At 33.6% G+C, this 18,846-nt stretch overlaps 1 protein-coding gene across 6 annotated transcripts in view; it reads left to right on the top strand.

Annotated features, from left to right (window-relative positions):
* LOC118183533 (RNA binding protein fox-1 homolog 1-like) overlaps positions 1-18,846 on the top strand; it is a 124,225-nt gene that overhangs the window by 55,040 nt on the left and 50,339 nt on the right. The window contains exon 1 of one of the 6 annotated variants that reach the window (XM_035353116.2): positions 12,357-12,911. The exons of 4 other annotated variants lie outside the window; for them this stretch is intronic. In XM_035353116.2, coding sequence (XP_035209007.1) covers positions 12,828-12,911 — 84 coding nt within the window. In that variant the 5' untranslated portion in view covers positions 12,357-12,827. Of the gene's footprint in view, positions 1-12,356; positions 12,912-16,565; positions 16,678-18,846 lie in introns of those variants that run through there. One more of the 6 variants, XM_035353120.2, reaches the window with a different exon arrangement.

The following is an 18,846-nucleotide window of genomic DNA, read 5'->3' as shown; positions in this document are numbered from 1 at the left end:
AAATCAAAATTTGAAATGCACATGTCTAGTTTACAAAATCAGCCTCCACTTCTGATGATGAAATTAAAGTAGTCAAATTCAAGAGTTAAAACTAAAGCCTAGTAGTCAAAGACTACGCAATTGATCTTAAGTTGGCTCAAAAACGTCTCAACCGGCGTAAAAATCGAATGTCGGTGTAATAATTAAATAATAACGCAAAGCCGAAGAAGAGAGCTGATCTTTTAAGTCTAGTCACGTGTCAAAACCTCGGCTTAAATACAATGCAAATGATTTACATTTCTGGTGAGAAAATGAAAAAAGAAAATTTATAGTAAAGGTCTAACTAAATCAGTGATTCTCAGCATTTGACTAGCGCTTACCATCTAAACGAAAACGGAAAAACTTTAGTTCCACCATTTTACAATGATTATTTTTCAATTTGTCAATACAAATGTTACTATATTTTGCCATTTGCATAACCTATTTGTATTAATATGCACACATAAAAAATATCAGATTAAAAATTGGTTACCATTTTAACTATCAGAATTTAAGTTATAATACATTAATTCTAAAATTTAGTGCGAAATTTGGGCCTGTTTAAGAGAGATCAATTTCGTAATGTCTGGTCTTGTTTCGCTTAGTTTTAACCGAAAATTAGGATTAACATTTAATTGTCTTCTGTATTTATTTTTCAGATATAACGTGGAAGAAAATCCTTATTCACACAAATAAGTTGTGCAAAAAGGCAATAAAAACTGACTAGCGTTATTTGGAATGCCCTTAAATTCTTTTTTTCGCTCCAGCCAACAACAAGTGTGTTATTTTTTAAATCTTCAGTTAAGAGTTCGATCAGAGGAAATTTCTATTAGTTACTCATTTTCTTCACGAGATAAAATTTCAGGTACATTTGAACAAAATGGATTTCTAATCCAATTTTCTTTTTCATTGTCCTCGGGAAAATACATGCTGAAATTATTTATCAATGAAAAACAATGATTATTAATGTGGGATTCTATCCAATTCTTCTTTTATTTTCAAATTATTTTCGGTTAGAAAACTTTCTAAAAGTGGTAACAAGCTTAAAATTTTATTATCCAGTTCTTTGATTTAGCTTGGGTTTCTTTATCATTGCATTCATTTTGTCTCTAATGGTAAACAAATTAACATTTTGTTCTTGTAGTGCTAAATTTAATTTGCAAAAATATAAGCTAAATATGCTAAACGCACCGACCATAATTCACGAAATTAACACTTTAGCAATTCAGATTTTGAATCAGAGGAAAATTAGAATTTCTGATCGAAGTTCAAAAAAAAAAAACGATTTAAAACTTTGCCTCTGTATAGCCATCTCACTTCGGAATGTAACATTTCATATATAGTACTTAATCCTTTGCTTGCTTAATGAATCCCATGATTCAAGCGGAGCACAGTTTGAAGACTGACCTAGATTAATTTAATGGCAATTTTTAAAGAGGTATATGCTGTATTATTCTTTATAGTATGTAATTGAACGAAAAAGTTAAAAATACTTAAATAATTTATTCGCAATCGTAATTTTACAAGGCCAAAAATTCAGATAATAATTCAGGCCTTTGATAAAAGGCCAACAATTCAGATGAATGGAGGAACCGATATTTCCGGTAAACTGATGCATTATGTGAATAGTATTCGATTCCCTCCGTTTTAGGATATTCTTCAATTTTATTGAACGCAGGAAGTCTTGACGCGGCTTCAACACTCATTTAAAATCCTTGTGTTAATGCAGAAAGAAAACCTCCCGTTTTTTACGTTTTAAAGTTGTGGCAGCTTTGGTATTATGAAAAAAGCACGCAAATTTTATTCTCTGAGATGATAGGATAAATACCGAAGGACGAACGTGGCATAATTTATTTTTAAAAATGCATTGTAATTTTACCCTTACATGTTTATTAATGAAAAATTACATTGACCTCAAATTTTATAGGTATATGTATTCAAACGAACCCTCCCCCCCTCCTTTTTTTATATTTTTATTTTGATAACGCTTTCATGGTTTGGCGATGTTCGGGTGCAGCGATTTAACGGAAGCGCGAGATATCGCATCCAAGGCCATACTTCCGATCACATCTCACGTTTCTTCCATAAAGCTCATCCATTCTTATTGTTAAAGGAAGGGGGATGGTAGATAGCGTGAGGTAAAAGTAGCCTCAATGTCGGTTTATTATTTTGTGCCTCGTAAAAGCTTGCCCAACCATTATCGTGAGCACTCACGAACATGAGATTTCTTTCCTCTGGAAACATGCGCTGTAATAAAGTATTTGTAATTCCTCCCTCCCCACCGTAAATATGCTTGTATTTATTCATTTATTTATTATTAATTCGCGCGTTAGTATTGTTCAAGAGCGCATGCGTAGTGGTGGTATGTGATAACCTGCAGGCGTAGCTGAAGATGGGGTTTATATGTTAAATACATTTTGAGGATCATATAATGGCGAGAGAAAAATTGCATCTGAAAATTACAAATACTGGTATTAATTTATTTACTATTTAATGGGTCAAATTCAAAAAGGAATGCACCAATGTAAAATTGGTATGCAAAAGAGCAACTTTAGTTTGGAGTAGAATTTTGGCTTGCTGACTGCTTTTTATAAGGTTACCAAACTTAAGTTGCGTTTTTTGTGGAGGGGGGCAGATTTTAGAATTAATTGATATTTGTACTTCCTTGTACGAAGCAAAAAAGAAGTATTGTAATCGCGAAAAGTTTCAGGCAGCATATTTCAACGAAAATATCCATTTTGACCGCTATCGAATGCAATTTAACGATGTTTTTTGCTTGATATCTGTACGTAAGGACAGAATAAAAGACTCGTTTCCTCCAAAAAAATTATAAAACTGCTTTAAAATGAGTTCTGAAGAGAATTTTTCCTGGCGTCTGTACGAACGTACGTACGTATCTCGCATAACTCAAAAACGAGTAGCCTCAGAACGTTGAAATTTTGTATATAGGACTGCTATAACATGTAGATGTGCACCTCGTATTTTGGTTGCAACCGGCCGCACCAAACGTATATAAATATACTTATATATATATCCACTCTGTTACCCGGCTCAGTGATCTCAGTTTCTTTACTCGTATATGTTTGTAAATTATACATTTTTTTGCTTTAAAAATGATTGAATTATATTGTTTTTATCTTTCGGTTAAGGTTTTTATGCCTTTAGTAAATCTGTATGCAATATTTTTAGAATTATCAACAATTTTAAAGTTGTTTAAGTGCCGCTAAGCCTTTTTTTTTATGGCGGCCATTAATTGTTTACATATGAAATAGCAGACTAGTGGATTTGTTGCCAATCTAGAGAAACTTAGCTTCGCAACAACAAAGATAACGCCTTCATTTATTATTGCCAATTAAATCATGCTTAATCCTTTCTGGAATTTGTTCGAGGAAATAAGTGTTTAAGATTTACTTCGTAATTTTTAATGTAGATATTTTGAGTTTTTATGTATTTTTGCCTTCTCCCGAAGTGAAAACTGAATTAATTGAATGAGAAATACTCAATCGTCTGTGAATGTTTTGTTTGCTTAATTTCTTTTATACATCATTCTAGCTTTATTATAGTATTTGAATAGAACATGTGGCAACGATTAGATAATTCTATTCTTTAAATTATATAAATTTTGTGCATTATGAGTTATAATAAGAACGAAAGATAATACTGTTAAGTAAATCTAGCGCCAGAGTGTCGCTATGGTAAACAAATACTAGAGGGAATTTTAAAGAATGCATTTATTCTACTGTGGTTTATGCGCTGTCTGCGAAGTAGTTTAATTCAATTCAATAAGTTTAAATGAAATACAAGAAAAAATGCGTATAATTTAGTATTCCGTACAAGGAAGTCATGTGGTGTACACATCAGATTTTTTGTTACTGTGTTTGGTGGAGAATCAGTGGGGCTTAGGTTAAATACATTTTGAGGTATGGAATACACAGTGCAAAATTATAAGTGCTGTTTTAAGATTATTAAGAATTTAATTGAAATTGTTAGGATTAACTGTTTCTTTAACACTTTTTTCATGTGATAAAAAAAAGATGTAATGTCAAATTATTATTATTAATGTTAAAGGTAGAATCATGGTTTATAGTTTTAAAATTGCGCTCAATAAAAGCAGACGTTGTTGCCAATCGGTGATGGATCATCGATATTATAAAAGCGCGTTGATTACACGGCTTTAATATCGTCATTTAAAAAATAATTTTATCGAAACATTGCAACAACATATTGAAGTCAGTTTATACCATAAGTATCATTTTGAAATATACTGGTCAATTTTTGTTGTACGGAAGTGAAACTTCTTGTATTTCAGTTTTATCAGAACGAATATAAAACTTTCCTGAGAGATCGCATTGAAACTCAGAGTTCGTTATTTGTCGAAAATTATTTTAAGTTTAACCTCAACAACACATGGTCCATGGATATTTTCGTCATTTAAAACACTTTTGTAATTGGAAGTATATAACTACGACCAGCAATTGTGAAAATAAAGGTCGGGTTCGAACTTTTAAACCGGGTCCAAGGAGGTGAGTATACATATATATAAAGAATTTCATTACATACATTCATAAATACATACATACATATAGACGTCACCATACAATCTCTTTTGAATCCACATTAAAAACATCTTATAATCCATTCTGGGGAAAACAGCCCTTTATTATCCGAAAAATAGTCCAAATGGATTCGGCAACAATCAACGTGAAAGCACCAAAATGGCGATGGTTTTGGTGACTAATTTTTGTCGCCACATTTGGTGAGAACAACCATTTTCCGACATTTTGGTCATATACCTGTGTAACTGTAATTGTTTGGGCCCTATGTAAATGCAACTGTGTATGCCTTCCAACAATTGCGAGAAATCGAAGGTACTTTCTTCTTTCTTTCCACCGACAGCGAGGCAGCCGGTCCACTGGGTAGTTAGCATATCGGCCAGGTAGCCCCGCTGACGGAAATAACTTGAACAAAAGACACACTGATAAATACATATTGTGCTCAAGACGACTGCTGGGGGCAGTGCAAACAAATGCTGGACGAAGACGATAGTGCATGATGGAAGAAGGGTGCATTGCGGGCGTGAAGAACAATTCCAGTTACATATTTACATAGTAATGGATAGGTGGTTACAAATACTAAAAGTAATAAGAAGTAAAATACTAGAAAGTAAAACAATGCATAAAATAAAAAAAAAGGCAAAACAGTGGAAACAATACATAAAATAAGGCAAAATACATAGTTCAAGGTTCATAATTCAAGGTTTACAGTTCAAGAAGATAAATATATACAGGGAATAAGAAAAGCCGAATAAGCTAACTTAAGATAAAATTAGTTCGCTACAGGTACAGAGCATACAGGGGCTGTGCTGGTGACGAGGATGGTGGCTGAGAATTACTCCAGCCTGTCTGAGATTATGCGTGCAATGTTTATGCAATCGCATATGCGTTTCAATGCATTGCGATTTTTTGAAGTAGCTTCGGCCCATGCATGGATGTGGTTTGCTACTGGTTGCCTAAGATGATATTTAGCGGTCTCTCTGCAAGCGAACAGATAGTGGTTCGGATCTCCTACCATCCCGCATGAGCAATGCTCGTTTTCGCGTCGTCTGAAGCGATGCAGGTAAATCATGAAGGGACCATGTCCTGTTAGATACTGACTGAAGTGAGACGAGCCAGATTTTAGAAGCCGGCAGACTTTTGGAAAAAATCTGTAAACTCTTCTGCCGGTGGTTTCTGTCTCCCACAGATGTTGCCAACGTTTGAGTAATTCTCTCTCGAGCTCAGCTTTTAAGAACGAACCCGGGAGAGGCACGTCAAATGTGCAAACGTGGGGGTCAGTTGCTGCTCTTTTGGCTATTGCATCTGCAATTTCATTACCCAGAATCAAAGGTACTGGAAATTTCTCGGCGGCAGGTGAAAAATTGTCGGTGAGCATTATTTCTCAGCTTAGGCCGCCCAGACGGTATGGTGGTTAGGGGCGCCGACTACAAAAACAAAGGGCGCGCGTTCGAATCTCGGAGGAGGCATGGTTGTAACTGTCCGTCCTGTCATAGGAGGCGAAGGTGGCCCACCTGTTAGGTGCCTCCTTAGTAAAGTGACCACCACTTCTAGCCGTAGTAGCGGCCAAGCCGAAGTCGGTTGAAGGCCCGCCATTGGAGGAGAAAATTTAGTTCTGAGATTTCCTCAGACTATTGAGAAGTCACTCTGCGAATTTTCGCCTTTGAGACTTTTTATATTGTCTTTTGTTTAACGTTCTTAGTAGTTTGAAGTGGTAGCTACTGATTGAGATCTGTCGTTTGAAAAGCTGTACGAGTACGTTTGTGAAAAGTTCCAGAACTGTAAAGTGTCATTTTGGGGGGGGGGGAAGTAAGTTTCATGAAGCTATCGTTTCTGGGTGCATTCAGTCCATTACGAATTAGTACGCACGTAACATTATGTATGCTTTTCGGTTTATATTTAGAGTTGTAAAATTTTTTGCTCTTTCTCTTTCAGCAGTAATGGATATTATTTGGCATATGAAACATAAAATAGATTAATATTTGTTGTTTGTATAGTGCTCTGCGAAGTAGTAAAAACCATTTGGGGCATCAGTTTGACACCTGTTGATAATAGAATTTGCTACATTCGAAAGCAGTCGAAAATGAGGAAATCAGATGATTATTTCTGAAATATTGATTGCATAATTTCCTTTTTTTTCGTGTGAAATTGTATTGTTACGGCTTAAGGCAATGCTATGGCTTTATATCCTTTAGACTTTTTTAATGGGATTGAAAATGTACAACTAATAATACCCAGAATTTCTTTTTCTCTTTATAAAATTATTGTTTCTTAATTTATTGTCAGATTTCGTGACGATTGAATAGATATTTTAAGAGTTCTGTTATTAATTTTTTACTGTTTCTTGGAATTTCGAATGGAAGGAAATTCTTCTAACATCTACGACTGAAGTTATGCCTAAATAATAAATTTTGTAAGAAGAAAAACTTACCGAGAATTTCAAAAATTTATCTTAGCACACTTTTTTGAGTTTGCGCCATGAATAATTTACCTTAATTTAGGGTAACCTGTTGTTACGAATTTTGTACAAAGAGTAAATGATTTTAGTGCAAGTATAATGCGAAATTGTTGTAATTTAAGATGAAAAAAATCTAAAGAGAAAAGCTATGCCGGAAAAGTAAGAATACAGGGGTAAGTCTATTTAACAGTGAGCAAACGGGTAAATCGTCAAAACTCGCCAGACTTGGCGACCATTTGGTGACATTTGGGTCCGGCCCTTGTATCACCGAAATAGGTATTGTAATTGAATAAATGTAGTAATTGACCACTATTTTGGCTGTAACCGTGATTCGACTCTCATATTGCCTTCCAGTAATTTCGAGAAGCAGAAAGTACTAGAAATATCTCGGCGGCGGGTGAAAACTATCCGCCGCCGGTGAGAGCATCTGCTTTCAATTGTTGTTAGCTCTGCGTGACTTCGGAGTACTGAGATATCTCCCGGTAACTTTCTGAGCTTTTTAGCTGCGTTTTGCATTGCGTTGTGTTTAATGTTCATATTATTATAAAATGTAACTACTGATTGTACTCTGTGATATTGTGAAGAGTTCATTGACCATCTTTGTGGAAAGTTCTAGATCTTTGAAGTGTTTCATTTGATAAAATAAATCTGATCAACCTATCATGGGAGCTGTGTGCATTCAATTTGTTACAAACCCGTGCGCAATCAACACTATTTTTCTTTCCTCTCCGTTGTGCACGAGCGGAAAAAAAGGTGCATCGTTCATTTTTTCGAATAATTTTAACTACATTTGGCGTTATTATCCCTTATAACAAATATGCCAAATTTCAAAACGCGCCAATATGTAAATTCATGTTGGAAAACTTTGAATAAGCAAACTTTAGTTTTTTGCAGGTATGCCCAGAAATAGTACATCTACTTTAAAGTTGTGATAAAACTTTTATAGGTTAAATATCAAAATTTTTTCGAAAAATTTACAAAAGATACTAAAAAATACAGATTTTAGAATAAATCAGAAAATATCGGGGAATTTTATTTGGATCGAACTTAAATTTCGAATTGTGAAGAAGGAATCTGGTGAGTTTAATAAAAAGAAAAGATATTATTAAGTATATACTAAATTCAGTTAACCTTGAGGAGCTATGATTTTGAGAGGTAATGTGCGGTTTTTACAAAACTTGGCGATTTGGCATAATTTGAACTTGTAGAAGCAAAATATTGGGGGGGGGGAGGAAATCGGTGTTTCGTTTCAGAAAAAGTCCGATTTTGTATAAAAATACATATGTTAGAACGATACTTACATAAATCTAATAGGTATCCTGAGTCGCGCTTTTGAACGATGAAAAACGCAAGTTAAATTTTGTCAATCGGCTCAGTAGAACAGGAGGGATAGAAGTGCCCCACCCCTTTTTTGTGTACACTGTAGTTATCTTCCATGCATAATATCTAGTGAGAGGTGAAATTTATAAATTGGTACTGTATAAGTAATATCTCCTATTGCGACATATTTGATTTATCCTGCTTTAATTTCAGGATATTATTTTATTTTTTAAACAGACTTTGTAATCATTTGGAAAAAAAAAAAAAAAAAAAAAATCTGATGTGTACACCACATGACTTCCTTGTACGGAATATTAAATTATACGCATTTTTTCTTGCATTTCATTTAAACTTATTAGATCGAATTAAACCTACTTCGCCGACAGCACATAAACCACAATTGAATAAATGCATTCTTTAAAATTCACTTTGTTTACCATAGCGACATTCTGGCGCTAGGTTTACTTAACAGTATTATATTTCGTTCATATTATAACTCAGAATGCACAAAATGTATATCATTTAAAGAATTATCTAATCGTTGCCACATGTTCTATTCAAATACTATGATAAAGCTAGAACTATGTATAAAAGAAATTAAGCAAACAAAACAAAAAAGAAACAGTTTTTCACAGACGATTGAGTATTTCTCATTCAATTAATTCAGTTTTCACTTCGCGACAAGGCAAAAATACATAAAAACTCAAAATATCTGTATTAAAAATTACGAAGTAAATCTTAAACGCTTATTTCCTCGAAAAAATTCCAAAAAAGGATTAAGCATGATTTAAATAATAAATGAAGGCGTTATCTTTGTTGTTGCGAAGCTAAGTTTCTCTAGATTGGCAACAAATCCGCTACTCAGCTGTTTCAAATGTAAACAAGAGCAATGGCCGCCATCATTTTAGGCTTCGCGGCACTTAAACAATTTTAAAATTGTTCATTATTTTAAAAATATTGCATACAGATTTATTAAAGGCATAAATCCCTTAACCGGAAGATAAAAACAACATAATTCAATCATTTTTAAAGCAAAAAATGTATAATTTACAAACATATACGAGTAAAGAAACTGAGATCACTGAGCCGGGTAACAAAGTGGATATATTTATAAATATATTTATACAACAACTTATACAACAGAGAGCTGATTACAGCTCATTAATGCACAAATATTCTATAACCAATCAGAGAGCTGATTACATCACGCCTAGAATTAAAATTATTTAAATAATCATACATAATAAAATCATTTTAAAAAAGAAATGCAAAATTAAATTGTATTTTAATATTTAACAGCCATAAATAATGTTTAAAGCATTAGATTAAATTTATAGATATTAAAACCAATTACTTTTAAAGTAAGGTGACGGCACTGATTACATCATCCATAGCATAAAATTTCATAAAATATGATAAAGAATAAAATTTTTATTTCAAATAAAAATGCAAAATTAAATTGATTTTTAATATTTAGAAGCCATAAATAATATTTAAAACACGGAATTTATGCATAATAACACGCATTATTTTTTAAATAAAATGTCAACAAAGTATCGGTTACCATAAATAACTTATCCAGCAATGGGTTTACCATAAGTCGTATTACTCGTCAAAAGAAAATTTGCCAAAGACTCGCCAAAATCCGTGCAACCGTCTACCAAAGTAGCACCCATATAAGAGTAAAGAAACTGAGATCACTGAGCCGGGTAACAGAGTGGATATATTTATAAGTATATTTATATACGTTTGGCGCGGCCGATTGAAACCAAAATATGAGGTACACATCTACATGTTATAGTAGTCTTATATACAAAATTTCAACGTTCTGAGGCTACTCGTTTTTGAGTTATGTGAGATACTTACGTACGCACGTACGTACATACGTTCGTACAGACGCCAGGAAAAATTCTCTTCAGAAATCATTTTAAAGCAGTTTTTTTGGAGGAAAAGAGTCTTTTATTCGGTCCTTATGTACATATATCACGCAAAAACATCGTTAAATTGCATTCGAAAGCGGTCAAAGTGGATATTTTCGTTGAAATATGCTGCCTGAAACTTTTCGCGATTACAATTCTTCCTTTTTATTTCGTACAAGGAAGTAAAAAATTGGCAGCGAGATTGTAAGGGGAAATGTTTTTGCTTTATAAAAGGTAATTACAGATAAGGGGTTAGTACATTAATTAAATCTACTAAAAATAACAAAAGTTAATAATTAGATCTTTTGCAGATATGAAACAAGTTCCAAACAGTTGAGCATCATATTTGCTATTTTTAATACCTATTTGAGGCATTACACTGTAAACTGATATTTTTCCAAATTGCAAGGGATTCCTCCCCCACCCCAGAAGACCCCGAAAATAATGTGCATCTCAGCACTTAATAGATATATTAAGCATATTTTATTAAATTCCTACTATGAACTCACACTCTCTCTGTATCTTATTCGAATTTTCAGTCGTTAATAAAATACGTTTTATTCATCCACTCAAGTTCAAATACATTTTTTTTAAACTTGTTGTGGATGACACTTTATGTTAATACAATTTTCTCACATATTAAATTTATTTTTCTTTGTTTATCTAAGTAGGAATTGACTTAAAAAATGTTTTTTTAATATTATTAGTCCAAAGGGATTTGAATCCCGAAGGACTATTAGTTTCGTTTTGGCATTTTGCGTCGGACGGATAAATGTCGGTTCACTTTTCAAACTGTTGCCATAAAATGTTAGAGTCCTGCATTATATTTGAAGAAATTAAATAATGAAAATCTGCGTAAATGTATGTATATTTCTCACATTGTCATAAAATAACGGTACATAGAGTCATCGAATTTTGAATAACGTAATCCTCCAACGAATATGAGCATGTGGAAGACCAAATTTGAAATTTGAAATTTGTTTTATGATCGATTTCCTATTTTTTAAAACTTTGACGAATTTTTGATTAACAAACTCAAGGATTTCAAAGCCAGCAATGGCAACGTTGTGCAGAAAAAACATTTTTATCTCCAGCGCGTGAGTCTCTGTATCGGAAATTCTAAAGATACGCTCGTTTTAAAACTATTTTGCGATATTGCTGTTGCACTGGATCTTATGGTTTAAGTGCGAGGAACATGATATTTAATAAAGAAAGGTAACACACAAAATGTTAAAAAACGCCCCTTTGGACGTAATTTAAAATCTGAAACATTTCAGATTTTTTTTTATTTGTTTTTAAATAAAATTACTGAGAGTTTCTATGAATACGTGCTTATATGTGTGCTTTCAAGATGTAGTTTGATATGTGAATTCATGGTACTTATACTGAATAAAATTACATCTTATATAAATATGATAACCAATTTTCGTAAAAGTTTCGTACAAATTTTTCATCATATCAGTTAAAGGTTATTTTCAGTTTGTCTGTATTCATAAACGAGCACATTATTTTGAAAGTATTTTAGTTCAGATAGATTTTCTTTAAACACTGAAACTCGGCCATTAGTTCCCCCCCCCCTTGAGAAATTTATCACTCATAACCAGATAAGAATATTAAATATTTTCTAGTCGTTATATTTACTAGGTTTTAAAAGGATAATTAGATTTATATTGAACTGCAAAAAGAGTGGAAATTCTGCCTTGCTAACTTTCGGATGTTATATCGAACGGCAATATTTCTTTTTAACCCCCATACCTCTGCTTGAAAATTTAAACCATAATAATATAAATTTTATACTTGCGAATAGAGGAGGGTTATTTTTCAAAATCAGTATAATTTTTGCGTGCATGTATTATGTTTGAATCGTTTGAAAATAGGTTCATGGTCATTTTCACGTTTGTGACAACATCCGTGTGCCTTTATACAGGTCACGTGCGACGCTTAGTTCTTCATGGTTAGAAACGAATCGTAAGGGGGTTTCCTATTTCTTCCTGCCCAAAATAGCGAAGAATCCAGCAAGATAAATAAAGATGACACATACCGTTGCTGACGTTTATCTTTCGCCTCTTCAACTTGCTTGAAAGTTTTCCCTGTTGTTTCCTCCTTCTTTTCTTTAAACCTGGCCCCTATCTGGGCCAAGAAGTAGTAGATACCAGACCATCATGCCGTCCGTCTGTTATATGTATTTATAAACCCCAGTTCCTGTGCCTGGTTGTGCTATTTTTAAAAAAAGTTTTTGAGCGTCGAACTCCGCTTTGTTCGCGCCCGTCCGCTAGATCACGGTTTCGAAAAATTTCTCGCTCTCTTGTTTCAGACCAGCCAGGAAGACGTTGTGAAGAGGATGCCCATGTACTTGTAGTCAGTCAGTGCCGCTTGTTGAGCAATAGAAATTGGTTCTGTCGGTTTGTGCTGCGTCGTTTATAAAGGCTTCGCGCGCGCGCGCCTGTTATGTATGTATATGTGCGTGTGTCATTGTTATCCGGAGGTTGTATTTTCTGAAGTTGAATTTGTCACACAGTTCATCACTCATTCTACCTCAAGCTGCTCTTAGGGTGAGACATGGCAGCCATACCGAGTGCTGTGTTTCCAAGGTTGATTGATCGGCAGAATTTAGGTCTGTTCGGATTTCCTCTTTTACCACAGGTAATTCTTTTTTTTTTTTTTTTTTTTTATATATATATAATTGAATATTTTGGTATCAGTTTTTTAGCGGCGTTCTACGGTTTGTTTAGTAGAAGACGGGTAATCTTAAAAAAGAATTTAATTGTTAACCTGTGTCATTCGTTTCTTAAATTCCAAACTAAAATCTACAATCTTAAAAAAAAAAAAAAAACTTGCAGCGACCGCCTCCCTTAAACGACCACCTTTTGAAGAAAAATATTTTAAGCGAACAAATTAGCGTCTTTATTAAATATCACCTCTGCCAAAGACCAAAATCTTCTAGAACTGAAAGTGAAATCTTCTAGAACTCATCAGCCGAGCTTTGGCTTTGTTACATAAAAAAGTTATATGTATCGTTTATACTACTGTAATATCTTGTTATTTAATAAATAAATATAATTATTGTTGAAGTGGCAACGCCATATTTTTATTAAACCGTTATTCAGCAACGTGAGATTTTGTTTTAAAAAAATGGATTTCTGAAGATTTTAACAGCTAGGAGTAATATGAACATTTTGCCACTTAAGAATTGTATAAAATTTGTCTATCACCGTGAAACTAGAAATAAAATTTATGTTCTACTAAGAAGATTGTATGTTTTGTAAATTACTGCAAAATACATTACACTACTGATTTATTGCGGAGCATCTGTAAACTAGCAACATAAAACAAAACTGTTAACGGAAAATATAAAAAAAACGGAAAAAAGTGCGTGAAATAACGGTAGTAATAGTACATGAAATAACGATATTTGGGATTGTTTTTTTTTTCTTACAACTGTGCAAGTAATTTAGTTTCACGTAATCTGGAATAAATGTGTAAATATTGTGTAGTGAAAAAGATAAAAATACGCAGTCTCTTTATTGAGGGGGGAGTTTGAACTCGGTGATATTGTTCATATTCTCGTAAATATTTTTTTTCAACACAAATCATAATTTAGTTTCATTTTCAGTGCGTTCTGTTTGTTTTGAATAGTGATTTAATTTACGCAACCAAATGAAATTATTCTCCGGATTGAACTGCTTGAAAATACAGATAATTTATTAGTAGTATATTTCTGTTCATTTTAATACAGGTTATTACTCTTTCCTCTATTTTTGGGTCTTTGGATTAACTGTGATTTTGAGTTAAAACTGTGGACGTCATTCATGGTTACCGTGCAGTTGTGATATTGACTTTAAAGAAATCTGTACAATTGTGTGTTTAATTGCAGACTGCAAATCTGTAAATAATTCGCTTTCAATTTTTAAGGGTAATTTAATTGTTAAAAGAAAGCTGCTACAAAACTACTATTTTCATGTAAAGCTCGCTGTATTTTTTGAGAGATCCGAAATATTGTTGTGGTGTTTCTCCTCTCTTCCCGTAGTACAGAATTAAAAAAAAGGGGGAGTATTAAAATTGTCGGGAAATGTGTTATTCTGATATTTTTGCTAGTCGTTGAATTATTGCCATAAACATTTAAATCTGTTAAAAAAAGGTTTTGCCATATTACATTTTTTAAAGAAATGGTTAAGAGGAGGTACATTTTTACGACTTAAAGGAAGTATTGTAACCGCGAAAAATTTCTGGTATTGTATTTCACTGAAAATATCTATTTCAACCGCCCTACGTATGCATGCAGCTCGCATAACTCAAGAACGAGTTGTCGTAGAACGTTGAAATTTTGTATATAGGATTGCTATAACATGTAGTTCTGCACCTTCCATTTTCGTTGCAAACGGCTGAACGAATCATAAGTATACAGGGTGTCCCTTAAATGTTGCGACAAACTTCTAGGGGAGGTAGGACACATCATAAGGATTAAGGATTGCATAGGAACCTATAACCCGGAAATGTCAGTGGTAAAGTGGTGGAAGATGGGAAAAGAAGCAAGAGTCATTAATTTGAAACATTTATTGGATATGAATACGAATGGTGTAAGACAGCTTGAATGTTATAACAGATGCTCGATGTTTGCACCATCAGACGCCAAACATGCCCGACACCGACGGACCATCTGAATGCCGCGAATTATTTGGTCTTTCTGGAGCAGGTTCTTCCCGATTTGCTTGACGATGTTCCGCGAAATATGAGGCGTAACATGTGATTCCAACATGATGGGGGACACCTGCTCATTTTGGACTCTTATGTTCGTAGCCAATTGAACAGATCATTCCCGCATCGATGGATTGGGCGTGGTAGACTCGTTCCCTGGCCCCCACGCTCACTGGATTTATCGAGTCTTGATTTCTATTCGTGGGAAGCCATCAAAAGTGTCGTGTATCACGATCCTGTTGTGTCTGAAATGGATCTCGTGGCAACTTGGGAATGAGCGACAATAAAAATCACATAAGAGTTCAGTAAAGATGTGAAACAAAATCTAAAACAGTCTTTCTAGCCGAACGAGATAGTGCAAACTTCGAGCATCTATTGTAGTATTCAAGCTGTCGAAACACCATTTGTATTCATGTCCAATAAATGTTTCAAATTAACCACTCTCTTGTTTCCTTTCCTATCTTCTACCTCTGCTTCCATTTACCCCTGACATTTCCGGGTATGGGTTCCTATGCAATTCTTAATCCGTATGATGTGCCGTACCTCCCCTAGAAGTTTGTTGCAACATTTACGGTGCACCCTGTATATCCCACTCTGTTACCTGGCTTGGTGCATTTAGTTTTGTTATTCTTATATGTTGGTAAATTGTGCATTTTTGCTTTAAAAGTGATTGAATTATGTGGCTTTTTTGTCCCGGTTAAGATTTTTATGGCTTTAGTTAATCTGCATGTGATAGTTGTAGAATTGTCAACAATTTAAAAACTTTTAAGTACCGAGTACCAATTTTTTTTTACATTTGAAACTCAGTAAAATAGTAAATTAAATCAGTTTCCGCAGCTTCAATGTCTTTTTTGCCGATTCGGACCAAAAGTAAACTTTCAGTTTTGCACCGAAAAATCTGCCTCCTTGCCCGCTGGCTGAACTGTCTGTTTTTGCATAGAAACTCTAATTTTAGTTACAAAATTTTTTTTTTAAACTGTATTTGGTATTTTATGTTTCTCTGTATTTCACAGTGTTTAATGAAGATGTTTTGAGCTTTTATGTATTTTTGCTTTGCCGCGAAGTGAGAACTGAAATAATTGAATGAGAAATATATCTCTAATGAAATTCGACGAAATAAGTTTAAATAAAATGCCGCAAAAAATGTGTATAATTTAATAAGCCATGCAAGGAAGTCATGCAGTGTCAACATCAGATTTTTTTTTAATTCAAATTATCTATGTTGATGGCGACATTGTTTTTTAAATACTTAGTTAAAATTATTGTATGATATTTTGCGACTGGAATTTTATTGCTTTTAAAAAGGAAAATAAATGATATTGTGTATCAAACACTCATAATTTTAGTTTTATATTTGCATATTGCGCCTGAAGTCAAGTTGACTTTTCAAATATTTGTCTTCTAGAATCACTACCAAGGTCTTTGGGGTAGGGGGATTATTGTCTCAGTTAGACAATGTGTCATGTTCGAGACTTCTACCTCTTACTTATTTATTCTTTTTAGCAGCTGTGGGAGAATCCACTTCTTTTGGTGTTTGGCTGCTAAACCAACCGAATGAATGATCTGCGCTTCGCTGCTTTGAAATCATTTCAGTAAGAGTGAAAATGGTAACCCAGCTATGTGGGTATCCTGGAAGTGTGCGGGTTCTGAGAATTGTCACTTTCGACGTCAAGTCCCGCTTAGCCAAAACATAATGTGATTCGGACTTAAACGAGTAAGTGCGGTGGAAACACATTTAAGAATTTTGCATCCTTGCAGGAATGAACTGAGCACATTCATTACGAATGAAAAATATTACACAGAAATTAGAATTCACTGAAGCGAATAGTATATACGCATTATACTATAACATATTGGCCGAAAACTTGAATTTTGGAAGCTGTCAAAAAGTGGTAGAGGGAAGAAAACTTGCATACAAGATGGCGTCACACATTTTAGTTATGTGCATTAATTCTACAAGGTAAAAGAAAGTGATTAATTGGTATAAATAACGATACTTGGAGATAAAACTATGTGAATATATTTTCTTTCGAAGCAAAAATTAAAAGATAAGTGATAATTTTTTTTTTTTTTTTTTTTGTAAGCTTTTAATTGTTAGTCTACGCATGAAAGAGGAGTGTACTTTTTAGTACCGCATTTTAAGTAGAAAATACTTAAGTCATCGAGTTAGTACTTTTATGTGTTTTGCAAATGACTACTGTACCAGTTCAGATGTATGAATCTGAAATATAATTAACAGTGTGAGAATACTTTCTGTAATTTATTTCTTGCCAAAAAAATGAATTCTGCCCTTTGAAGATGTTGAAATTTTTATTCAGCGAATTTATTATGCATGTGACAGTGACTTAGTAAATGAAATATACGGTAATGGCCACAGTGTAAGGCAGCCTTATATGTAAGCTAATTCCTCATTTTAGTGGTATTTAATGAGGAAACGGGGAATTGCAATGAAAGTTTCAGATTACAAAATATTTCCCGGAAGTAGAGTTTATCGTTAAAAATTTTTAAAGTATTTTAAATATTACATTTATTTAAAGAGTATTTAAATCATACAAGTGCCTTTTCTTCTTAAATAATAGTGATAGACACTGTTGTTAGCTGATAAAACTAAATGCTTACTGTTGTACTCGTATAATAACTAAAGCCTCGAAGAATTTCAATTTTTGATGCTGCAACTATTGTTCCCGCATTACTTACTTTCGTATCAAAATACTAATTTATTTATCCGTAAGAGAAAATTAAAAGAAATGTATAAAGCGACTTGCAGTCAAACCTGATGTCTAAAGTTAAGAGAATTTTTCATTTAGTTAGTTATTTTCAGAACTGTTGGATAGATTTTAAAGAAATCTGGTATGGACATCATAGCTTGACATGTATACACATCGCAATATTAAGGCACGCATTATCGTGTGTAATCGTCGGCCCAGGGAGGTTTAAAGTAGAGGATGTAAAATCAAACAAAAAAGTAATGGGAGGTACGCCTCATCTAACATTCATACAGCTTTTATAAATGTGACTCTATGAGGCAGTTTGAGAGTCCTTGCAGCAGTCGGCGCCATTTTCGCAACAACTCTTTTCAGGACTTGGAGATGATCTTTGAGTGTGAAGGCGAAATGTTGTCGCCCTTCCAAGAGTGTCTCAACGTATTCCATTAGCGTTAGGTCTGGATATGTGACAGGCCAATCCATGCAGCTAATATTTTCTTTTTCTAGAGAATTATCCGCTAGATTAGACCTATGTGGTCGGTTGTTCGTTCATAAAATTGAACTGAGGTCCAACTGCATCCCGCGTGTTTGGTTTCATTTTTTGGTATTTCCTGTAGACAATTTTATTTTACGCTTTTGCTTACAACAATAATTTCCCCGTCATTCCGCGGTAAGCAAGCTGGTTAAGCTTAATTATTAAGCTATTAAGGGCCCGGTTAATCTGGATTAATTTTTATCATTGAAATAATGACTTGTGTGCTTTAAAGTCCTTGAATTTTGTTATAGTAAGATTTTAAAAGATAATTATGGTATTATAAGTGCTTCTTTTTAATTAGAGGGAACATTACCGCGTCGTCAAAATGTTTTAAGCCTTCGTAAAAGGCAACAGAAGTTTCCTTCTCAATGTATTCCATTTATAATCGTAACTGGTATGTATTCAACGCATAAACTGTTCTTTCAGGGTAATTTGTCTCATTTTGTTAACGAAACAAGAGCTTCTCCAAAATTTTTCCTACACACAATATATTATTTACCTTTCGAACGCATTTATAAATAACATATAACTCGTTACATGCATATTTCGGTGACTAAAATACACATCCGAAACGAGAATAGGTCCATATGTCTGTGATTTCCGTTTTTCGTCAATGCTCTGATTTTCTATTTGTTAAAACGCG

The sequence above is a fragment of the Stegodyphus dumicola genome, chromosome 9, assembly GCF_044657685.1.
Source record: "Stegodyphus dumicola isolate Sdum_Otavi_A_Nest chromosome 9, ASM4465768v1".
Taxonomy (NCBI): domain Eukaryota; kingdom Metazoa; phylum Arthropoda; class Arachnida; order Araneae; family Eresidae; genus Stegodyphus; species Stegodyphus dumicola.
Note: the sequence above shows the minus strand (reverse complement) of the source record. Positions and strands in the feature narration are given on the sequence as shown.